Source organism: Mastigoproctus giganteus, chromosome 5 (genome assembly GCF_048544385.1).
Source record: "Mastigoproctus giganteus isolate SK-2022 chromosome 5, ASM4854438v1, whole genome shotgun sequence".
Lineage (NCBI taxonomy): Eukaryota > Metazoa > Arthropoda > Arachnida > Uropygi > Thelyphonidae > Mastigoproctus > Mastigoproctus giganteus.
The window spans coordinates 59,885,941-59,904,801 of record NC_143579.1 but is presented as its reverse complement, the minus strand read 5'-3'; the positions used below and the strand labels follow the sequence as shown (position 1 = coordinate 59,904,801).

At 36.3% G+C, this 18,861-nt stretch overlaps 1 protein-coding gene across 4 annotated transcripts in view; it reads left to right on the top strand.

Moving 5' to 3' along the window:
• The window catches only part of TM9SF4 (transmembrane 9 superfamily protein member 4), a 141,236-nt gene that overhangs the window by 15,273 nt on the left and 107,102 nt on the right, over positions 1-18,861 (top strand). For all 4 annotated transcript variants that reach the window (XM_090373238.1, XM_090373235.1, XM_090373236.1 and 1 more), the window contains exon 2: positions 17,785-18,028. In XM_090373238.1, the coding sequence (XP_090229364.1) occupies positions 17,800-18,028 (229 nt within the window). In that variant the 5' untranslated portion in view covers positions 17,785-17,799. The remainder of the gene's footprint in view (positions 1-17,784; positions 18,029-18,861) is intronic.

Here is an 18,861-nt window from a genome sequence, read left to right as displayed (position 1 = left end):
TTGTTTAATTTATATAATATACTAGCAATAATAATTTTTACATCAAGGTGGTTTCATCCATCTGACCAATGAACATTGACAGGCAGGGTAATATTTTAAGCATTAATACTTTAATGGCATGTTGAAGTATTAATGCTTAAAATATTAACATGCCATGTCTGGGCAGAATTGCAGACATTTTCCAATTTAATCCTAACTTGCAACTTTTTTCAACATTGACCTATACTTGTTAAGTAATTCCGCTTGTTATTGTTTGTTATTTGGTTTTTAGGAGCTGTTTGTTGTTTTTTTTTTTTTTTTTTTTTTGGAGCATTAGCAACTAAGGCCATATTGCTCCGGGGTATGCGGTGGTCATTCCCTGACCTTTCCGCATCCTCCGTATTTGGTGAAGTAATTCTGCAGATCTCCTACTCTTAATGTCATTAGTGCTAACGTGTACACCAATATCACCTTTTGTGCCCTTAAAAGATGATATCTGCTCTATGTCATCAACTTTTGCCTCTGACAGACATACCATTGTGCAAAAAGGATAGGTGAAACAGGACCAGGATATGTCTGTCAGAGGCAAAAGTTGTAGAGTAGATCATCATCATCAGCCATTTTCAATCCACTGCAGGATGAAGGCCTCTCCAGCAACTTTCCAGTTCCTTCTGTTTTGAGCACTGGCCATCCATTTACTACCCAAAAACTCATGAATTTCATCTATCCATCTCCGCCTTTGCCTTCCAGGTTTTCTTCTAGCACCTCTTGGGTACCATTCTGTTATTTTCTTAGTCCATCTGTCATCATGTCTTCGAGCTATGTGTCCTGCCCAAGACCATTTTAGTTCTTTAGTTTTGATAAGAATGTCCTTTACTTGAGTTTGCTGCCTAATCCATGTGTTTCTCTTCTTATCTAACAGTCTGATTCCCAATATAATTCGTTCCATTCTTCGCTGTGTAGTTCTCAGCTTCTCTTCCATTCTTTTGGTGAGTGCCCAAGTTTCACTTCCATGAGTCATGGTGGGAAGTATACATTGGTTCATTATTTTACGTTTCAGACAAACTGGGATATTGCTCTTCAGTATGTGACTATATTTCCTGAATGCTATCCATCCAAAATTTATTCTTCTCTTGACTTCCAGCCATTTATCATTATTACAGCTAATAACTTGTCCCAGATAAGTATATGACTCCACCTTTTCAATTACTGCTCCTTCAATCATTATTTCCCTTTCAGTGGCATACTTGTTCATCATTACTTTTGTTTTAGCCATATTCATCTTTAGTCCAAAATCCTTACTAACTGTGCATAACTGATTAAGATTTTCCTCTAATTCTTTGGGATCGTGGCTTATGACCATAATGTCATCTGCAAATCGTAAATGGTTTAGGTACTCTCCGTTCACATTGACTCCTTTCTGCGACCAGTCTAATCTTCTGAAGGCTTCCTCAAGGGCAGCAGTAAACAGCTTCGGAGATATTGTGTCTCCTTGTCGAACTCCTTTCTCGATTTTAAATTTGCTACTGTCTTTGTCTAGTCTAATAAAGGAGGTAGCACTCTCATATATTTTCTTCAAAATCATAATATATGGGGTATCTATGCCTTGTCTTTCCAGTGCCCGAAACATTGCCTTATGCTGTATGGAGTCAAATGCCTTTTCATAATCCACAAATGCCAGGCATAATGGTGTTTTATATTCATTTGCTTTCTCCATTAGCTGTGATATTACGTGAAGGTGATCCATAGTTGAGAATCCTGTCCTAAAGCCAGCTTGCTCTTTTGGTTGATTCTCATCAAGTATTCTTTCTAATCTGTTAGTAATGACCCTTGTGTTTTGTTTTTTTGGTTTTTTTTTTTAGGAGCATTAGCAACTAAGGCCATATTGCTCCGGGATATGCGGTGGTCATTCCCTGACCTTTCCGCATCCTCCATATTTGGTGGTGACGGGCTCGAACCCCGGTCTAATCAAGAAGCGTGTGCTATGCACTGCTGCTGCTCCTTCCCACCTGGCTACGGAGGCGCCTACCCTTGTGAACAACTTGTAGATGTGGGATAACAAGCTAATTGGTCTATAATTTCCAATTTCTGATTTATCTCCTTTCTTATGCAGCAAAACTATGATTGCATTATTCCACTGCTTAGGCGTCACACCTTTTCTAATGCACTTTGTGAAGAGCCTTGCCAGTTTTTGTGTTATGTCTCTTCCTCCCAATTTTAACAACTCTACAGTAACTTCATCTTCCCCCGGGGCTTTCCGATTCTTCATTTTCTTCAATGCATGTTCTACCTCATCAGGAAGAATATCGGGTATGTCGTATGTGTTGCTACTTTGCAATCCATCTTCCCCAATGCTGGTATCATTCCCTCGCTCCTTGTATAATTCTCTATAGTAGTCTTCTGCTATTTGAATTATGCCTTCTCTGCTGTTTATAAGTACACCATCGCTATTCTTCAGTTTCAGTATCATTTGTCTTTCTGTATTACTGCTCATGGCTGCTTATTTAAATCCTTTGTTTTCCCTTAATGCTTGTTCTACTTTTCTTGTGTTAAATCTTCTTATGTCCTCTCTGAGTCTCTTTCTAATGGCTTTGCATAACTCAGTATACTCAATTTTCTCCCTGTCAGTGTTTTTCTTGCTCTTCATTTGTCGGCTTCGGTTCATCATGACAAGTGTTTCTTGACTAATTTTTTCTTCTTTGGATTTCTGTTTCCCTATAGGTTTCTTGGGCTTTATCACTTTCAGAAAGTTGTAATATTCCTCGTCGATATCTTGGTCCTGAGCAGAGTAGATATCATCTTTTAAGGGCACAAAAGGTGATATTGTTGTACACGTTGGCTCTAATGACATTAAGAGTAGGAGATCTGCAGAATTACGTAACTAATACAGGTCAATATTGAAAAAAGTTGCAAGTTAGAGTTAAATTGGAAAATGTCTACAATTCCGCCAGACACTATAGGAGGAAGTATATGATGAGAGCTTTGTCAATCAGTTAGGCCCTGGAGAGAGATTGTGCAAGGCTCATGGGGTAGAGCTTTTCTCAGCTTAGTCTGTGCTTGTTAACAGGAGAGACTGCTTTTACAGGGATGGGATACCCTTAAATAGAAAGGTGCAAGAATATTTATTGATGCTATCGAGGTAGCATTATATGTGTTGCAAAACTGCTAGCTTGAGGGGGATACACAGACTAATAGATTAGCAATGACTGCAGCAGAGGTGAAAGTAATCCTTGTACTGCTTCTATTGGAATGAGCAGCAGCCTGGGAAGCAAGGTGCTAGGGATTTCTAGAAATGCTGGAAGTCATGGAACCAGTAAATACAATGGCTGTGTTTGGGTAACTAAGAGTAAGAACTGGTGCACATATATGGAGATTAGGCAGGCAAAGGCAGATTATGAGAAATTTTTGGCAAAGGATGCAAAGAGTTCTGATATCGTTGGATCAACTGTTAATGATCCTGCTCAGGTGGCTAACAAACTAAATGAGTATTTTGCATCTACATTCACACATGAGGAGTTATTTAGGGAGGGGAATGCCAGAGGTGAATTGAACTCTGGCAGTGAGCTAGATGATTTTGTAATAACTGAGAAGAAAGCGGAGGAGAAATTGTTGAAGATAAACATAAAAAAGGCATCTGGGGTGAATGGGATCTATCCGGTTATATTAAAGGAGGCAGCAAAGGAAGTAAGCAAACCCTTAGCCATAATTATGAGAGCTTCCTTGGACTCAGGGGAGGTACCCATGGACTGGAGATGTGCAAATGTGACCCCAATTCACAAAGGAGGCTCAAAGGGCGACACAAGTAATTATAGACCTGTTAGTTTAACTTCTGTTCCAGAAGGAGGCACTGGTAAAAGAAGCACTGCAGGATCATCTAGACAAGACTTCAGGGCTAAGGTAAAGAAAGCCAACACGAGAATGACGAGAACTGTTGGATAACTTACACGGAAAATTAGTTTCCCAACACCGGACTCTAGCGCTGCTCGCTCGGTAAATAGACGGTAGGTGTTATCAGTCTGGAGCCGAAATCAAGAAGGATATATTGATTGACAGGTAGGCGTGGCAAACGATGAAATGATTGGTGGTGGGGTGTGACAGAGGACAAGCTACTGTGTGGTCATTGGTTGGCATTATAATGTATATTTATGAGTAAAGAATGGTGCATAATAGTTTTGTAATGAACGGTAAACAGGTAATAGTAGCGATGAATTTTTTAAAGATGGAAGAAATTTGTAAGGAAAATAAAATGTTGGTTGATTTTTTGATGAAAACTAAATTAATAAAAGTTTCATTCTGTTCATTTTTATGTTCTTCATTATGTTTTTTTCTCATTATTAAAAGTAGATTTTTGGAGTTCATGAGTGTTTTTACTATATTGTTGATTTAGGCTTGTTTACGAAAAAAGGAAAAGGTTTCTTTATTTTTCATTATATTTCATAACCTGACCTTAAATGGTAGGTTAGGAAATAATAGAAATGGTTTCCTTATATTTAGTGACTAACCTTAAACATTAGGTTAGGAAAGAAATAATATAAGGAAAGAAAGAAAGATTCTATTTATATATATACATATATATATATATATATATTTTTTTTTTTTTTTTTTGAGTTAAGTTGTAATGTATAACATGAAATAAAAGCTAGTAAAATAGCTACTCAAGAAAAATCAAAAACCTATACGGGTGCTAAACGTAACCTGGAAAAAAATATATATATGCCAAAAATAACATAAAATAAGCAATACAAATGTACAATTAAAAAGCTGTGACGAATTAATATTACAGATTAGAAATAATATTATAAAATAGATATAATTAACTATCCTATTTTCTTTTTACATACTCGGATGTGTATATATATATATAGAATCTACAGCTATTCACTCTATATATATATATATATATATATATAGTGAATAGCTGTTGAGGTGTTGATTGACGTTATGATGCGTGTGTATCTTCACGAGTGTCTTTAAAAATAAAAGTACAGTAATAAAAAAAATATTTTGTTAATAAACAATTTATGCGCTAGTCCACATGATTGTAAAGAAAAAAGGTTAGGTTACCCCCTCCATTTTGGGAGGGGTTCAAGCTCCCATGGGATTCAAGTGGAGGTAACTGACCTTTTTTTACCATTATGGAAAGCATTCATTAGGACAAGTTACCATTAGTCCTTCTAAAATGACCGGATGTTATTGTGTGTTGTGTTCGCAACACATTGTTTCCCACCCCTTCTGTCAATCAGCACATTGTTTGCCACGCCTACCGGTCACTCAATATATTCGACTTGGCTCCAGACCGATAACACCTACCTACCGTCTGTTTACCGAGCGAGCAGCGCTAGAGTGCCGTATCAGGAAAATAATTTTCCGCGTAAATTATCCGTTTCTCGTCATTCTCGTGTTGGCTTTCTTTACCTTCACCGACTTCAGTTATAGCTCAGACACAGCATGATTTGACCAATTTGATTGGATACTGTGATGTGGTCACAAAGGAACTGGATTTAGGGAATAACTTTGATATCATATATTTGGATCTTAGAAAGGCTTTTGATACTGTTGCACATGGAAGACTGCTGAACAAATTGGAGCAGAGTGGCATTGGAGGCAAATTGCTGCTATGGATAAAGGGATGGTTGAGTAAGAGAAGACAGAGTGGTAATCAATGGTCACTGCTCATCATGGACTAATGTTATTAGTGGAGTCCCTCAGGGTTCAGTGTTGGGTCCATTGCTGTTTTCTGTATTTATAAATGATATTGATGATGGTATATCAAGCTTAATGTCTAAGTTTGCAGGGTTGTTAAGGACACTAACAACAGTACGCTGCTGCAACAGGATCTAGAAAAGTTGAACAGATGGTCTTAGAGGTGGCAAATGAAGTTTAACATTGACAAATGCAAAGTACTACATATGGGAAGCAGTAACCCCAGAGTAACGTATCAACTCTGTGGTACTACACTGACAGTGGTAGAGAACGAAAAGGACCTGGGGGTAATTGTGCAGGCAGATATGAAGTTTTCTGAGCAGTGTAGGTGGTCTGCAAGAGTAGCTCATGGTGTTTTGTCAATGATATATAGGAATTTTTCTAGCAGGGATAAGGAAGTGATTATTCCCTTGTATAAGGCAATAGTCAAGCCACACCTTGAGTACTGTATATAGGTCTGGAGGCCTCATTTTAAGAAGGATGTAGAGCTGTTGGAACGAGTACAGAGAAGGGCAACAAGATTAGTGAATGGAACAAAGGTTTGCTCTTATGAAGAAAGGCTTAAGTTTTGCAAATTACAGTGTCTGGAGACTAGGCACCTGCAAGGTGATCTGATTGAAGTGTATAAAGCCTTGAATGGTTTGAGCATGCTCAATGCTGATGGGATTCTTTCTCTTGCTCATTCTGAGAAAGAGGAAGAATCCTCTTGAGAGGGCATAAATTCAAATTGAGGAAAGACAGATGTAGGATAGATGTGCGGCAGTTTGCCTTTAGCCAGCGGGTAGTTGGTTGATGGAACGGACTTCCAACCTTTGTTGTGGAAGTTGATAGCTTAAATAAATTTAATGCTGGGCTGGACAGGTATTTTTGAACAAATGGAGGAGTGAAATGGGAGCGGTTTTTTTTTTTTTTTTAGGCTGATGCTGCATAAGCTTGCTTTCTTGCATCATGTGCGTCTACTAATGCTAATAATTGCATGTATACCAATGCTAGGTATACATGCAAGGAGTATAGTAAATAAATATGATGAATTTGAAGTGCTGGTCAAATCATCAAAGGCGAGTATTTTTGGGATATCAGAGACGTGGTGTCACACAGATATAAGGAATGCAGAATTTTAATTTAGGGAGTACAATGTGTACAAAAAGGACATACAGGATAGAAAGGGAGAAGGAATTATACTGTTAGTTAGGAAACACACAAAATCTAAGTCAGTACATCCAGTTGACATGGATGGCCAATGCAATGTTGAGTCACTTTGGTGAGACATAAGCACCGGGAAAGCAAAAATGAGAGTAGGAGTGTGTTATAGGCCTGATGAGTATAACAAACAGTTGTAGAGAGAAATAGTAGGCCAGTATATCAGAGTGTCTTATAATGGGAGATTTTAACTTTCCAGATATTGACTGTAACTTGTGGATTGGTCACTTGGACACTAGCAAGACTTTTCTGGATTTACTGGATGACTATTTTCTACAATAGAATGTGTGCAAGAGGCAACCAGAGAGTGTAATACTCTTGATCTTATTATCAGCAGTGATTATTCATGCATTAAGAATCTGCAGATAAAAGAAGTTATTGGTGGCAGTGATCACAGTGTATACTGATGTGGAATTTACTTAAAGATTAACTACCATAGGGGGTAAAGGGAGGGGTTTTTGCTTTCATAAAGGTGGCTATGGTTGTCTCAAACAGTTTTTAAATTCTACACTGTAGGACCAACTGATGATGTTACCAACAGGAAATTCTAAATAGTAAGCATTTAAGGAAGTTACTAGGAAGCTACTAGGCTTTACATACTGACTAATAGATACTGTCAGGATTTAGGCTTAAATGAATGTCAGATGAAATAATGAGACTCATTGCATTGAAGAAAAATTCATGGGATAATAAATTATCTCGCGACACAGAAGCTATGATAGATACGAACTAGTCTGTAATCAAGTCACAACTGAGGTTAGGCAGGCAAAGGCAGATTATGAGAAATTTTTGGCAAAGGATTCAAAGAAAAACAGCAAAGACTTCATTATGTAAACTCTAGAGGGAAGGGAATGTATCAGATTGGTCCACTTGATATAGATTATTTGATTGTTGATTATGCTCATATAGCTGACAAACTGAATGAGTATTTTGCATCTACATTCACACAAGGAATTCTGTAGAAAAGTGGAGGCCACATTCTCTAACCCTAATAGATAGTTAAATGACTTTGTAATAACTGAGAGGAAAGTGGAGGAGAAATTGTTGAAGTTAAACATAAGAAAGGCATCTGGGTTGGATAAGATCTATCCAGATATATGAAGGGAGGCAGCAAAGAAAGTAAGCAAACCCTTAGCCATAATTATGAGAGCATTCTTGGATTCAGGGGAGGTCCTCACGGACTGGAGAAGTGCAATTTATTCACAAAGGCAGATCAGAGGGTGACACAAGTAATTACAGACCTGTTAGTTTAACTTCTGTTCCCTGGAAAGTAATAGTCACTTGCTCCCTTACTTTGCAATGCAGGATTATCTAGACAAGACTGCAATTATAGTTTAGACACAACATGGGTTTGTTAAAGGGAAATGTTGCCTGAACAATTTGATTGGATACTACAATGTGGTCATGGATGTCAGATGAACTAATGAGACTCTTGGCAAAGAAGAAAAATCCATGGGATGCACATAATAGATAACCCTAATAGATACCGCCTGACAATTGTCAGGCGGTATCTATTAGGGCTTCTGTGCCCTAATAGATACCGCTAATAGATGACAGAAGCATGTCGGGCGGCACGCTTCTGTGCCGCCTGACAATTGTCAGGCGGCACAGAAGCCTATGGTAGATACAAGCTAGTCTGTAATCAAGTCACAAAGGAGGTTAGGCAAGTGAAGGCAGATTATGAAAGAAAAACAGCAAAGACTTCTTTACTTATATAAACTCTAAAACGAAGGGGATGAATCAGATTGGTCCACTTGATTTCAATGGTTTGATTGTAGATGACCATTCTCAGATAGCTGCCAAACTAAATTAGTATTTTGCATCTACATTCACACATGAGGAGTTATTCAAGGAGTAGAGGGCCAAATGTTTATCAAACTAACAGGGAGTTAAATTATTTTGTAATAACTGAGAGCAAAGTGGAGGAGAAATTGTCGAAGTTAAACATAAGAAAGGCACCTGTGGTGGATGGGATCAATCCTGTTATATTAAAGGAGGCAGCAAGGGAAGTAAGCAAACCCTTAGCAGTAATTATGAGAGCATCCTTGGACTGGAGATGTGCAAATGTATCTCCAATTCACAAAGGCAGATTAAAGGATGACACAAGTAATTATAGACCTGTTAGTTTGACTTCTGTTCCAGGGAAAATAATGGAGTCACTCGTTAAAGAAGCATTGCAGGATCATTAGACAAGACAGCAGTGATAATTCAGACAGCATGGGTTTGTCAAGGGGAAGTCTTGTCTGACCAGTTTGATTGGATACTATGATGTGGTCACAAAGGAACTTGATGCAAAAAATAATTTTGGTATCATATACTTGGATTTCAGGAAAGCTTTTGATACTGTTGCACAAGAAAGACTACTGTACAAATTGGAGTAGTATGGCATTAAGGGCAAGTTGCTACAATGGATAAAAGGATGGTTGAGTGGGAGAAGACAGGAGTGGTAAACAATGGACACTGCTCTTCGTGGACTAATGTTATTAGTGCTGTCCCCCAGGGTTCAGTGTTAGGCTCATTGTTGTTTTGTATATTTATCAATGATATTGATGAAAGTATATCAAGTTTAATGTCAAAGTTTGCAGATGATATAAAGGTTGGCAGGGTTGTTAATAGCAGTAATGACAGTATGCTGCTGCAACAGGATCTAGAAAAGTTGGGTAGATGGGCTGAGAAGTGGCAACTGAAGTTTAACATTGACAAATGCAAAGTACTGTATATGGGTAGCAGTAACCCCAGAGAAATGTACCAACTATGTGGTAGCACTCAAGGTAATGGAGGATGAAAGAGACCTGGGGTTAATCAGATATGAACCTCCGTGCAGTCAGATATGAAGTTTTCTGAGCAATGCAGACAGGCTGCCAGAGTAGTTCATGGGGTCATGTCAATGATATACAGGAATTTTGTGAGCAGGGATAAGCAGGTGATTATACCCTTGTATAAGGCAGTGGTCAGGCTACACCTTGAGTACTGCATACAGGTCTGAAAGCCTCATTTTAGGAAGGATGTAGAGTTGCTAGAATGAGTACAGAGAAGGGCAACAAGACTGGTGAAGGGAACGAAGTTGTGCTTTTATGAAGAAAGGCTTAATTCCTTCAAATTGCAGTTTCTGGTGACTAGGTACCTGCGAGGCGATCTGATTGAGTTGTATAATGCCTTGAATGGATTGAGCAGGCTCAATGCTGATGGGATTCTTTCTCTTACTCAGTTTACAAACCTAAGGGGGCATAGATTCAAACTGAGGAAAGCCAGTTGTAGAATAAATGTGCGGAAGTTTACCTTTAGCTAGCGGGTAGTTGATTGCTGGAACAAACTTCCATTTGTTGTTGTGGAAGTTGATAGCTTAAATAAATTCAAGGCACATCTAGACAAACATTTGGAATGAACGGATCAGTGAAATGGGAAGGCTTTTTTTTTTTATCCCTCTGGCTGATGCTATATAAGCTTGCTTTCTTGCATTATGTGCCTCTACTAATGCTAATTGTATACTACAATGTTGGTCACAAAGGAACTGGATGCAAAAAATAATTTTGATATTATATACTTGAATTTCAGCGAAGCTTTTGATACTGTTGTACATAGAAGGCTGCTGTACAAATTGGAGCAGTATGGCATTAAGAGAAAGTTTCTGTTATGGATAAAAGGATGGTTGAGCAGGAGAAGACAGAGTGGTAATCAATGGACACTGCTCGTCATGGAGTAATGTTATTAGTGGAGTCCTCCAGGGTAATTACAGACCTAACAGGTCTGCAATTACCCTGGGGGACTCCACTAATAACATAATTACAGACGGTAATTACCGTGGAATATCTCTGATATATATATATTTTTTTTATGTAAACCCCAAACACGAGAGGTATTAGAACCTGTAGTACTTATTACCATGCTTGGGTTGGAGGTTGAGAAGACGAAAGAAGATATTTGTTAACATTGGACTTGAACCTCCGTAGACTGTAATTTTCAGGAAATACATATGAAGGAAGGTTGTTCCAGAAAACGGCAGTTGAATGAATGAACGAGGAAGATGAAAAGTTGGTTCTATGAGTTAGAAGTTGGACAGTAAATGGATGTTGGTTGGTGGCGGCACGTGTTTGGACCGTTTTTAAAGAGAGAGCGGGAATTATAGAAGCCAATTCAGAAGAACAGTGTCCATGGAAGTATCTGTAGAAGAGGCATGCAGCAGAAACAGTACGTCTATGAGAGAGCGAGTAGAGAGACTCTGTTAGAGATGAATCATTAATTAACCTAACTGCCCTCTTCTGAATGGAATCAAGAAGCCTGAGAGAGGTTTTGGGGGCACCACCCCAGATGTGGGAACAATATTCCATGGCAGGGGGAATTTGCGATTTATACAGAGCGAGCAGCTGTTTGGAAAGAAAGTAATGCCGAGAGCGAAAGAGAAAACTTTTGCTCGAGAGCGAAAAAGAGAAAAAGATAAAGTTTTTTAGATGCGGAGGAAGCAATATTTGTAATGTGCTTGTGCCAAGAGAGATTAGAAGTCAGGGTAATCCCCAAAAGAGATATCATTTTTCCTAGAAATCGGAATGTCACTAAAGATAAGCATAAGAGCAGAAGAATCCTAGAGGAAAAGCGTGGGGGAAAGAACTGAACCTTGGGGGACACCGGCATTAGTGGAGAAGTTAGAAGACAGAGAGCCATCTACCATCACTCTCAGTGAGCGATCACAGAGAAAACTGGATAACCAATTACTAAAAACAGTTGGCAAACCATAAGATGGAAGCTTGTTTAGAAGACCTTTATGTCAAAGACGATTGAAAGCCTTTGATCGTGTTTGGCAATCGAAAGCCATATACTGTCTCTCTCCTCTATTTGTTGGGATGTCTCTGATATCCCAACAGATAACGTAGAGAGACAGTTGCAGAATAGAAGTGCAGAAATTTGCCTTTAGCCAGCGGGTAGTTGATTGTTGGAACAAGCTTCCATCTGTAATTGTGGAAGTTGATAGCTTAAATAACTTCAAGGAAAAACTGGACAAACTTTTGGAGTGGATGGAGAGGTTTTTTTTTTTTTTGGCTGATGATGTATAAGCTTGCTTTCTTGCAATCCTTCGTGCTAATGCTAACTATATTCCAGGAAAATAATTTTTCCAAGAAAATATAAAAAGTTTTAGTGTAATTGGTAGTAGATTATAAATCAAAAAACATTATTGATTATTTTCAAATATAATTTGAGAACTTGATACAGGCATTGCCAATTATAATAATTTTGAGTAATGACTGACGAATATTGGAAAAAATTCTTTCAACATTTCCATTATTTTTGCATGGAAAAAAGCCAAATAATTTTTTTTTTTTTTTTTTTTTTTAATTTCAAAGGTCTGCGCTTGAAATATAAACATTAAAAAAAAAAAAACAGTGACCACTATCCCTAATGAGATATTTTAAATTAGTCATCATTTATTTCTTTCATTTCTTGTAAAAAAAAATTTTGAGCAAAGAAAACTGACTAAATAAGTTTTTATTAGTTTGAAGTTTCATATCAGTAATATTTTTACATGTATTTTTGAACTTCCTCCCATACTGGTGTATTTTTTTAAAAGCATCCATTCCATAATTTGAATTTATCGAAGGACTCAGTCCATTTTATAGGCATTCACAAAAGGCATTCACAAAGTTTTTTTATACATATAGACATTCCATATTTAAGTATTTCTTCACCCTGAATTTGTAAATTTTAAAATTTTGTAAACACTTAATGGGTTTAAATTTTTCTTCAATGCTTAATTTAATTATTTCGATTGTCTGGTGAACAGCTCATGAACTCTATTATGCAATTTTTGAAACATTCAGTTTTTAGTAATTGTTTATTGAATATGCTAAGCACACTATTCATAAATGATGGAAGTATGCTTCATTTAATGGTAATTCAAAATTACAACAAATTTTGGCAGCTTTCCTCCTGCAAGAAAAAACCTTTCAATACTTTGAAAAGTTTATTACTTATTGATTACTTGGTTTAAACTTAACCAGCAAGTTTTTGAATGTTCAGTAACCTGTTATATGTTATGTCTTCTAAAAAACAAGAGTTCTCAAAATTACAGAGTTCAGCAAACTAGTAATGAAAATAACATCATATCATGGAGCAAGATCAATGAAGGTTGTCACACTGCACAATATAGATTGTCTGTCTGTCTGTTGACCAAGTGGAATTCCTTCTTTTAGTCCACGAGAGATTCTCTTTAGGATGGCAGTGCAGATGTACTGAAAACCTGCAACACTAAAACTGCTTATGATAGAAGAGAAGGGGGAATCTAAGGTATGATTCCCCTCCCATTCTTTCAGAAAGTTCAGAGGCAACTAATATTTGGGAAGTGATGAAGCTTACTGGCTATTTGGATGGATCTCCTTTGAAATAGTCTACTTGACACTGTCCACATTGATTTCAACACTTCTGGAACTTCTGAAAACATTCCTCATAAGCTCCATTTGAAATTGTTAATAGTTGTGTTTTTGCATTCTGAATAATTTTCTCAGTCATTGCAAACATACACAAAAATTACCAAGTATGGAGGGGTGTTTTCTTAATGCAGGTGTCAATTTTTTCAGTTATTTTCTCTGATCTTCAGAGAAACAATTGCCATAGAACTGTTTTGTAGTATTCTTGATTTACTATTTCATCCTATGATAAGTATAAACTTTGCATTTGATAAAAATGGTTTTGTCTTTTTTTTTTTTTTTTTTAACATTGCATTAGACTAAGGCGCTTCCATAGAGAAGACTAGGCCTTGTTTCTGGGCTTCTGCTATACATCCACAATTCGTCATCAGTAATGTAAGAAACAAAATGTGGGTCAGCAGTAGTACATTGGTAAAGGTCCTAACATGTGAGAGCTTTCTGCTCATCAGTGAGGATGCGAAATACAAATTGGCTGAAACACATTGCATTCCCAACTCGTGTTAAAATTGATTGACATGTCTCTTAAGAAATACTAATTTCGCTAGCAACTTTGCAGATAGCTAAGCATGATCACTCCTCATCTGACCACAAATATGAGTGATTTGACTCTGATTTTTGAAGTAAAAGAGCAGCCAGAGTGAATATCATCTTCAATTAACAAGAGACCCTCTTTAAACTTTGTGAACCACTGAAAAGTCCCTGAAAGTCTCAGAAAAGCATCTTATCTGAAAGCTTTTTTAACATGTTGTGAGTTTTGTTGCACCTTTCTGTAATTCGAAACAAGATTTGATGCAAATTTACTGCTCTGGAAAATCACCATTTTAAAATGCAACGAAACACATAAAATACTTATTCACAGTCACTAATAAAAAATGACAGCGTGATTCATATGATGATTACTACATCTAGATGAGTTACAGAACATGCGATAAGTCACAACTTTCTGTGATGCCACAATTTCAAGATACAAAGTCCTCCAAACTTTTTTTTTTTTTTTTTTTATTGTACCTTGTATATGCCCAGCTGTCATCTTTATTTTATTGTAAGCAATTCTTGGTGATCTTACATTCACAAGTGGTTTTTCTAGCACTGGAAATGAAAATGCCTTTTATAAAAAGTTGTTTGGTAGATCTAGCTTGAGATTGAAAATGAATTCCTGCAAATGCAGACAATAAAAACTGTTGGATAAACTATTACATTTAAAATTTCTGGAAACTAGGACATTTATTTGTCCTAAAAAGAAACTTTCGGTATACCAGGATGTCTAGTCAACCTAATTTAAGGTAACATTGTTTCAGCTTACATTGTTTTCCAAGAACAAATACTGGGTGGTTATAAAATAAGTTTCCCTATTCAGGAGACCCTAGTGTCAAAATGGTTAGAGATAGCACTGCGAAAATTGGTGGGTATGTCATTTAGGGTATGGGGAAGCGATTTGTAGAAGGAAAAAACTTAGTTCAAATTTCTCTACAATGCCAATTTCTCCTTGCCAGGGGAGAAATTGGCATTGTAAACATGATGGAATACTTAACTTAGGATTAGATTTTAATATCAGAACTTAGAAATATACAGATATTACTCTGTGCTTTCCTTCAGTTGAGATGACATTCTGAAAACATAGGACTGCATGTGACACAGTTTTGCATAGCATCTCATTGGATACGTTGGCTACATGCTGTTTAATACTTGCTTTCAAATCGACAAGCATCTGTATCCCACCACAGTAAACTGTCTTTCAGGTATGCCCATAACCAGAAATCACAGGGATTGAGATCTGTGATCGGGTTGGCCAGAACTACGGAAAGTCTCTAGAAATGATGCGATTATTTCCAGATGTTGAACGGAGCAATTCCTTCACTTGTCAACCAACATGGGGAGGGGCACCATCTTGCATGAACACTATGGTCTCCAAGTATTGCCTTTCTTGCAGAGCAGAAATAATGTGATCTCTTAGAAGAGTGCAGTACCGTGCACTAGTTATCATACTCCTTATGGGGCCATGAGGTGTAGACTCTTCAAAGAAAAATGGTCTGATTATAAACTCTGCTGTGAATCCACACTGTACTGTAACGTATGGACTTTGTAGTGGTCTTTCATGCACAGTAGATGGACGAGAAGTTCCCCATATTTGGAAGTTTTGTGCATTACAGCCCCATGAAGAGTGAAATGTGCCTCATCAGACCACAAGATCATTCGAGCCCATGTATCGTCAAGTTCAATATGAGCCAGAAATCGTAGAACAAAGTCTATTCGTTATTGCTGATCACAAGACTTTAGTTCTTGTACGGGAACCAGCATAAAATTATTCGAAGCACTTTACGTACAGTAGACCAAGGTAGGTTCAAGTCTCTTGATACACCTCTGGTACTACTGACTAGTAGTGTTTCGCATTCTGACCTGGAGGCCATTGCAATCGCCACTTCATCCACTACTTCCATTCCAGTATGTGATCATCCCCTGCCTGGAATTACACCCAACTCTCCGGTCGTTTCAAATTTCTTTATTAGTTTTCGAAGCTCCACTGATGTCAAAGGTCCTTTATGCAAACCTTTAAGTTTCCGATATTCACATAGTGCTGCATTAGCATTACTATTATTCTGGTAGAACAGAACAGTTTTATTAAAAGAGCACGTTCCTTTCTTGTAAGAGCCATAATGGTTATTGATGGTGGTGTTGGCCTTTCTGCTTTTATCTAACTGGATGTCATTTGTGTAAGCAGCATATCTTGAAGTAAATGACAACTTTTACATACGTGCAGCGTAGTTTCCCCCTGGTGGCGGAAATTTGAACTAATTTTTTTTCTTCTACAAATTCTTCCCCATACCCTAAATGACACACCCACCGATTTTCGCAGCACTAACTATTTTGACTCTAACTGTTTTTGACTAATTGTTTTTGTAGCACTAACTGTTTTGACACAATTTGCTCCAAAACTAACAAAATGTCTGTTTTTTTTTTTTTTAAGTATTCATTTTCTTATTTGTACTGTAATATTTTTTATTTATTAATTCACATAATAGGAAGGTTTCATTTAATGCTATATACTGGGTGGTTATAAAATAAGTTTTCCCATTCAGGAGACCCTAGTGTCAAAACATAGTGTACACGAACACACTATACCCTATGTTTTGACACTAGGGTCTCCTGAATAGGAAAACTTATTTTATAACCACCCAGTATATAGCATTAAATGAAACCTTCCTATTATGTGACTTAATAAATAAAAAATATTACAGTACAAATAAGAAAATGAATACTTAAAAAAAAAAAAACAAAAAAAAAAAAAAAAACAGACATTTTGTTAGTTTTGGAGCAAATTCTTAAAATATAACTCTTGCATGATGGTTCCAAATTTTTTTTGGTATGCTTTTATTTTTATTTATTAATTTATTATTATATTTTTTAGGTTATTTTTATTAGCAGTAACAGTCAGTCCACACAGGAAATACTCTATGAAGTTTGAGAGATTTCTTGTTATAGAAGCAGGCCTCCATGAATTAGTATTATTGTTTCTTCCACTGCTAGCATGGCATCTGACAGACGTCACTTTTTTTTTTTGTTATTATTTTAAATTGAGAAATAAAATCAAATCCTCCCATGTACTTTTCCCTACTAATATTCTCTAACTGGTTATACAGTATTTTCTGTTTTCATTTCAATGTACTATGAATTATGAGATGCTAAATTTTTGTTTACTGTTTAACGGATGCCAGGTGAGCAAAAGCATCTACCTTTCATCTAGGCAACTCCCATTTCCATGTGGTGTCTGTGAGATGCCAGTGACAGGCGTCTGATCTTGCCATGATGCTTTGATTTTGCCTGCTAAATGTGAACAACTGAATAAAATACAGATTTTGTTGCATCTGAGTTTCAATCTAGTGGGTCAATGACCTTTTAAAATTCTGAAAAAAAATTATAAAAACTTTCTTTATTATTATTATTGGTTTCTATCATTTATTTTTATTGGATTTGGCAAATCATAATTAATAGATCATCATTTTCAATTCAGTAAAAAAGCTAAAAAATTAAATTTTTATAATTATACCAAAAAAAAAAGGATCACACCATTCAAGCAACCTTGTTACAATTGAGGGTGCAAGTGACAGAAGGTTAAAAACAGAGCTTATCAACAGATACTGTTTGCCATATTTTTACCTTTATGTAATTTTGCAACAAAGACAAAAGTAAAATAAAGCCTAACTTTTGCTAATTGTTCATTTATTCGTGCAGTTCAAAGTACTTATTTAGTGGTCATTAAATAGCCAACATTTGTTTCTGTCTGGTTAATGTTGTTTTGTTCATTTGATCTGGAGCGAATTGGGGTATTGGTTGAAAACGTAGAGATTGGCAATTTTATTATTATTGAATTAATAGTCCTTAATCATAACTATGGAGAAGAGTTAGAATAGTCAAACAAAAATTTTTAGAGGGAGATGGTTATAAAAATCTCTTGAAGGTGTAAACTTCTTTTCAAAATTTTTTGCAGGTACTAAAGAGAATCATGTTCGTTCTAGTAGCTTGGCTCCACTTGGCTTTTGTAATACATCAATATCAGGCATTTGGATTTTATGTGCCTGGTGTTGCTCCAGTAGAATATCATGCAGCTGAAGACATTGAAGTTAAAGCAGTTAAAATGACCAGTATATTAACCCAGTTACCGTATGAGTATTATTCATTACCATTTTGTCATTTGAAGAAGCATGATCTTGTTTATAAGTCAGAAAATTTAGGTAAGAATTATTTCTTAAAAGTTTTAAATTGTTTTATTTATAATATTTTATTTATAATAGTCTTAAAAATGAAATGTTTTGGTGACTATAGTTTCAGTTAACTAAAACTAGATATTTTATTAAATATCTAGTTTAGAAATACCAAATAATAAGAGAGACCCTCGTCTTCAATAAATAATTTAGAAATGGCAGTTATAAATGATAATATTGTCATGTTAAATGAATACTTGTAACAGAAGAAAGGCTATATTACCTCAAGCAGTGTAGTAGATTTTATATCCACTAACTACATATAATCCATTACTGTTACAATGTTTTTAGAGCTATCATAAGTTTATGGCATGTTTTTGTTACAAAAAAAAATGTCACAGGCACTAAAAAGTAATTATTCCTTTGCTGAAGGTCAAAACTGGAGACCATTACAATTTAGTTAATTATTTGAAAAAAAATATTTGAAAATATTTATTAGGTTAGCTTTGAAAGTCATTATGGATCTGTTAAAGCCCTTAATATAATGGACTACAAGAGAAATGATAAGGCATATGAATAGAGCTTGTAGATTCAAAGTGAGGTCACTACTGACTAGACATGTAGACTTATATTACAGTAAGATGACTCGAGAACTCTAAACTTAGGATGAAGAATATATAAATAAAGTCGGAGACTCATTGCCACTAATTGAGGAGACTGCTGCTAGAACGTAAAAGGAAATATTTGGCTTCATAATAATGGATCACAAAAAATTATCTTTATTGATACAGATGGTATACACAAATTCCCATCACAGTAAGCTTGAAAAAGGTTCACAAATTAAAAGATATTTTTTCATACAC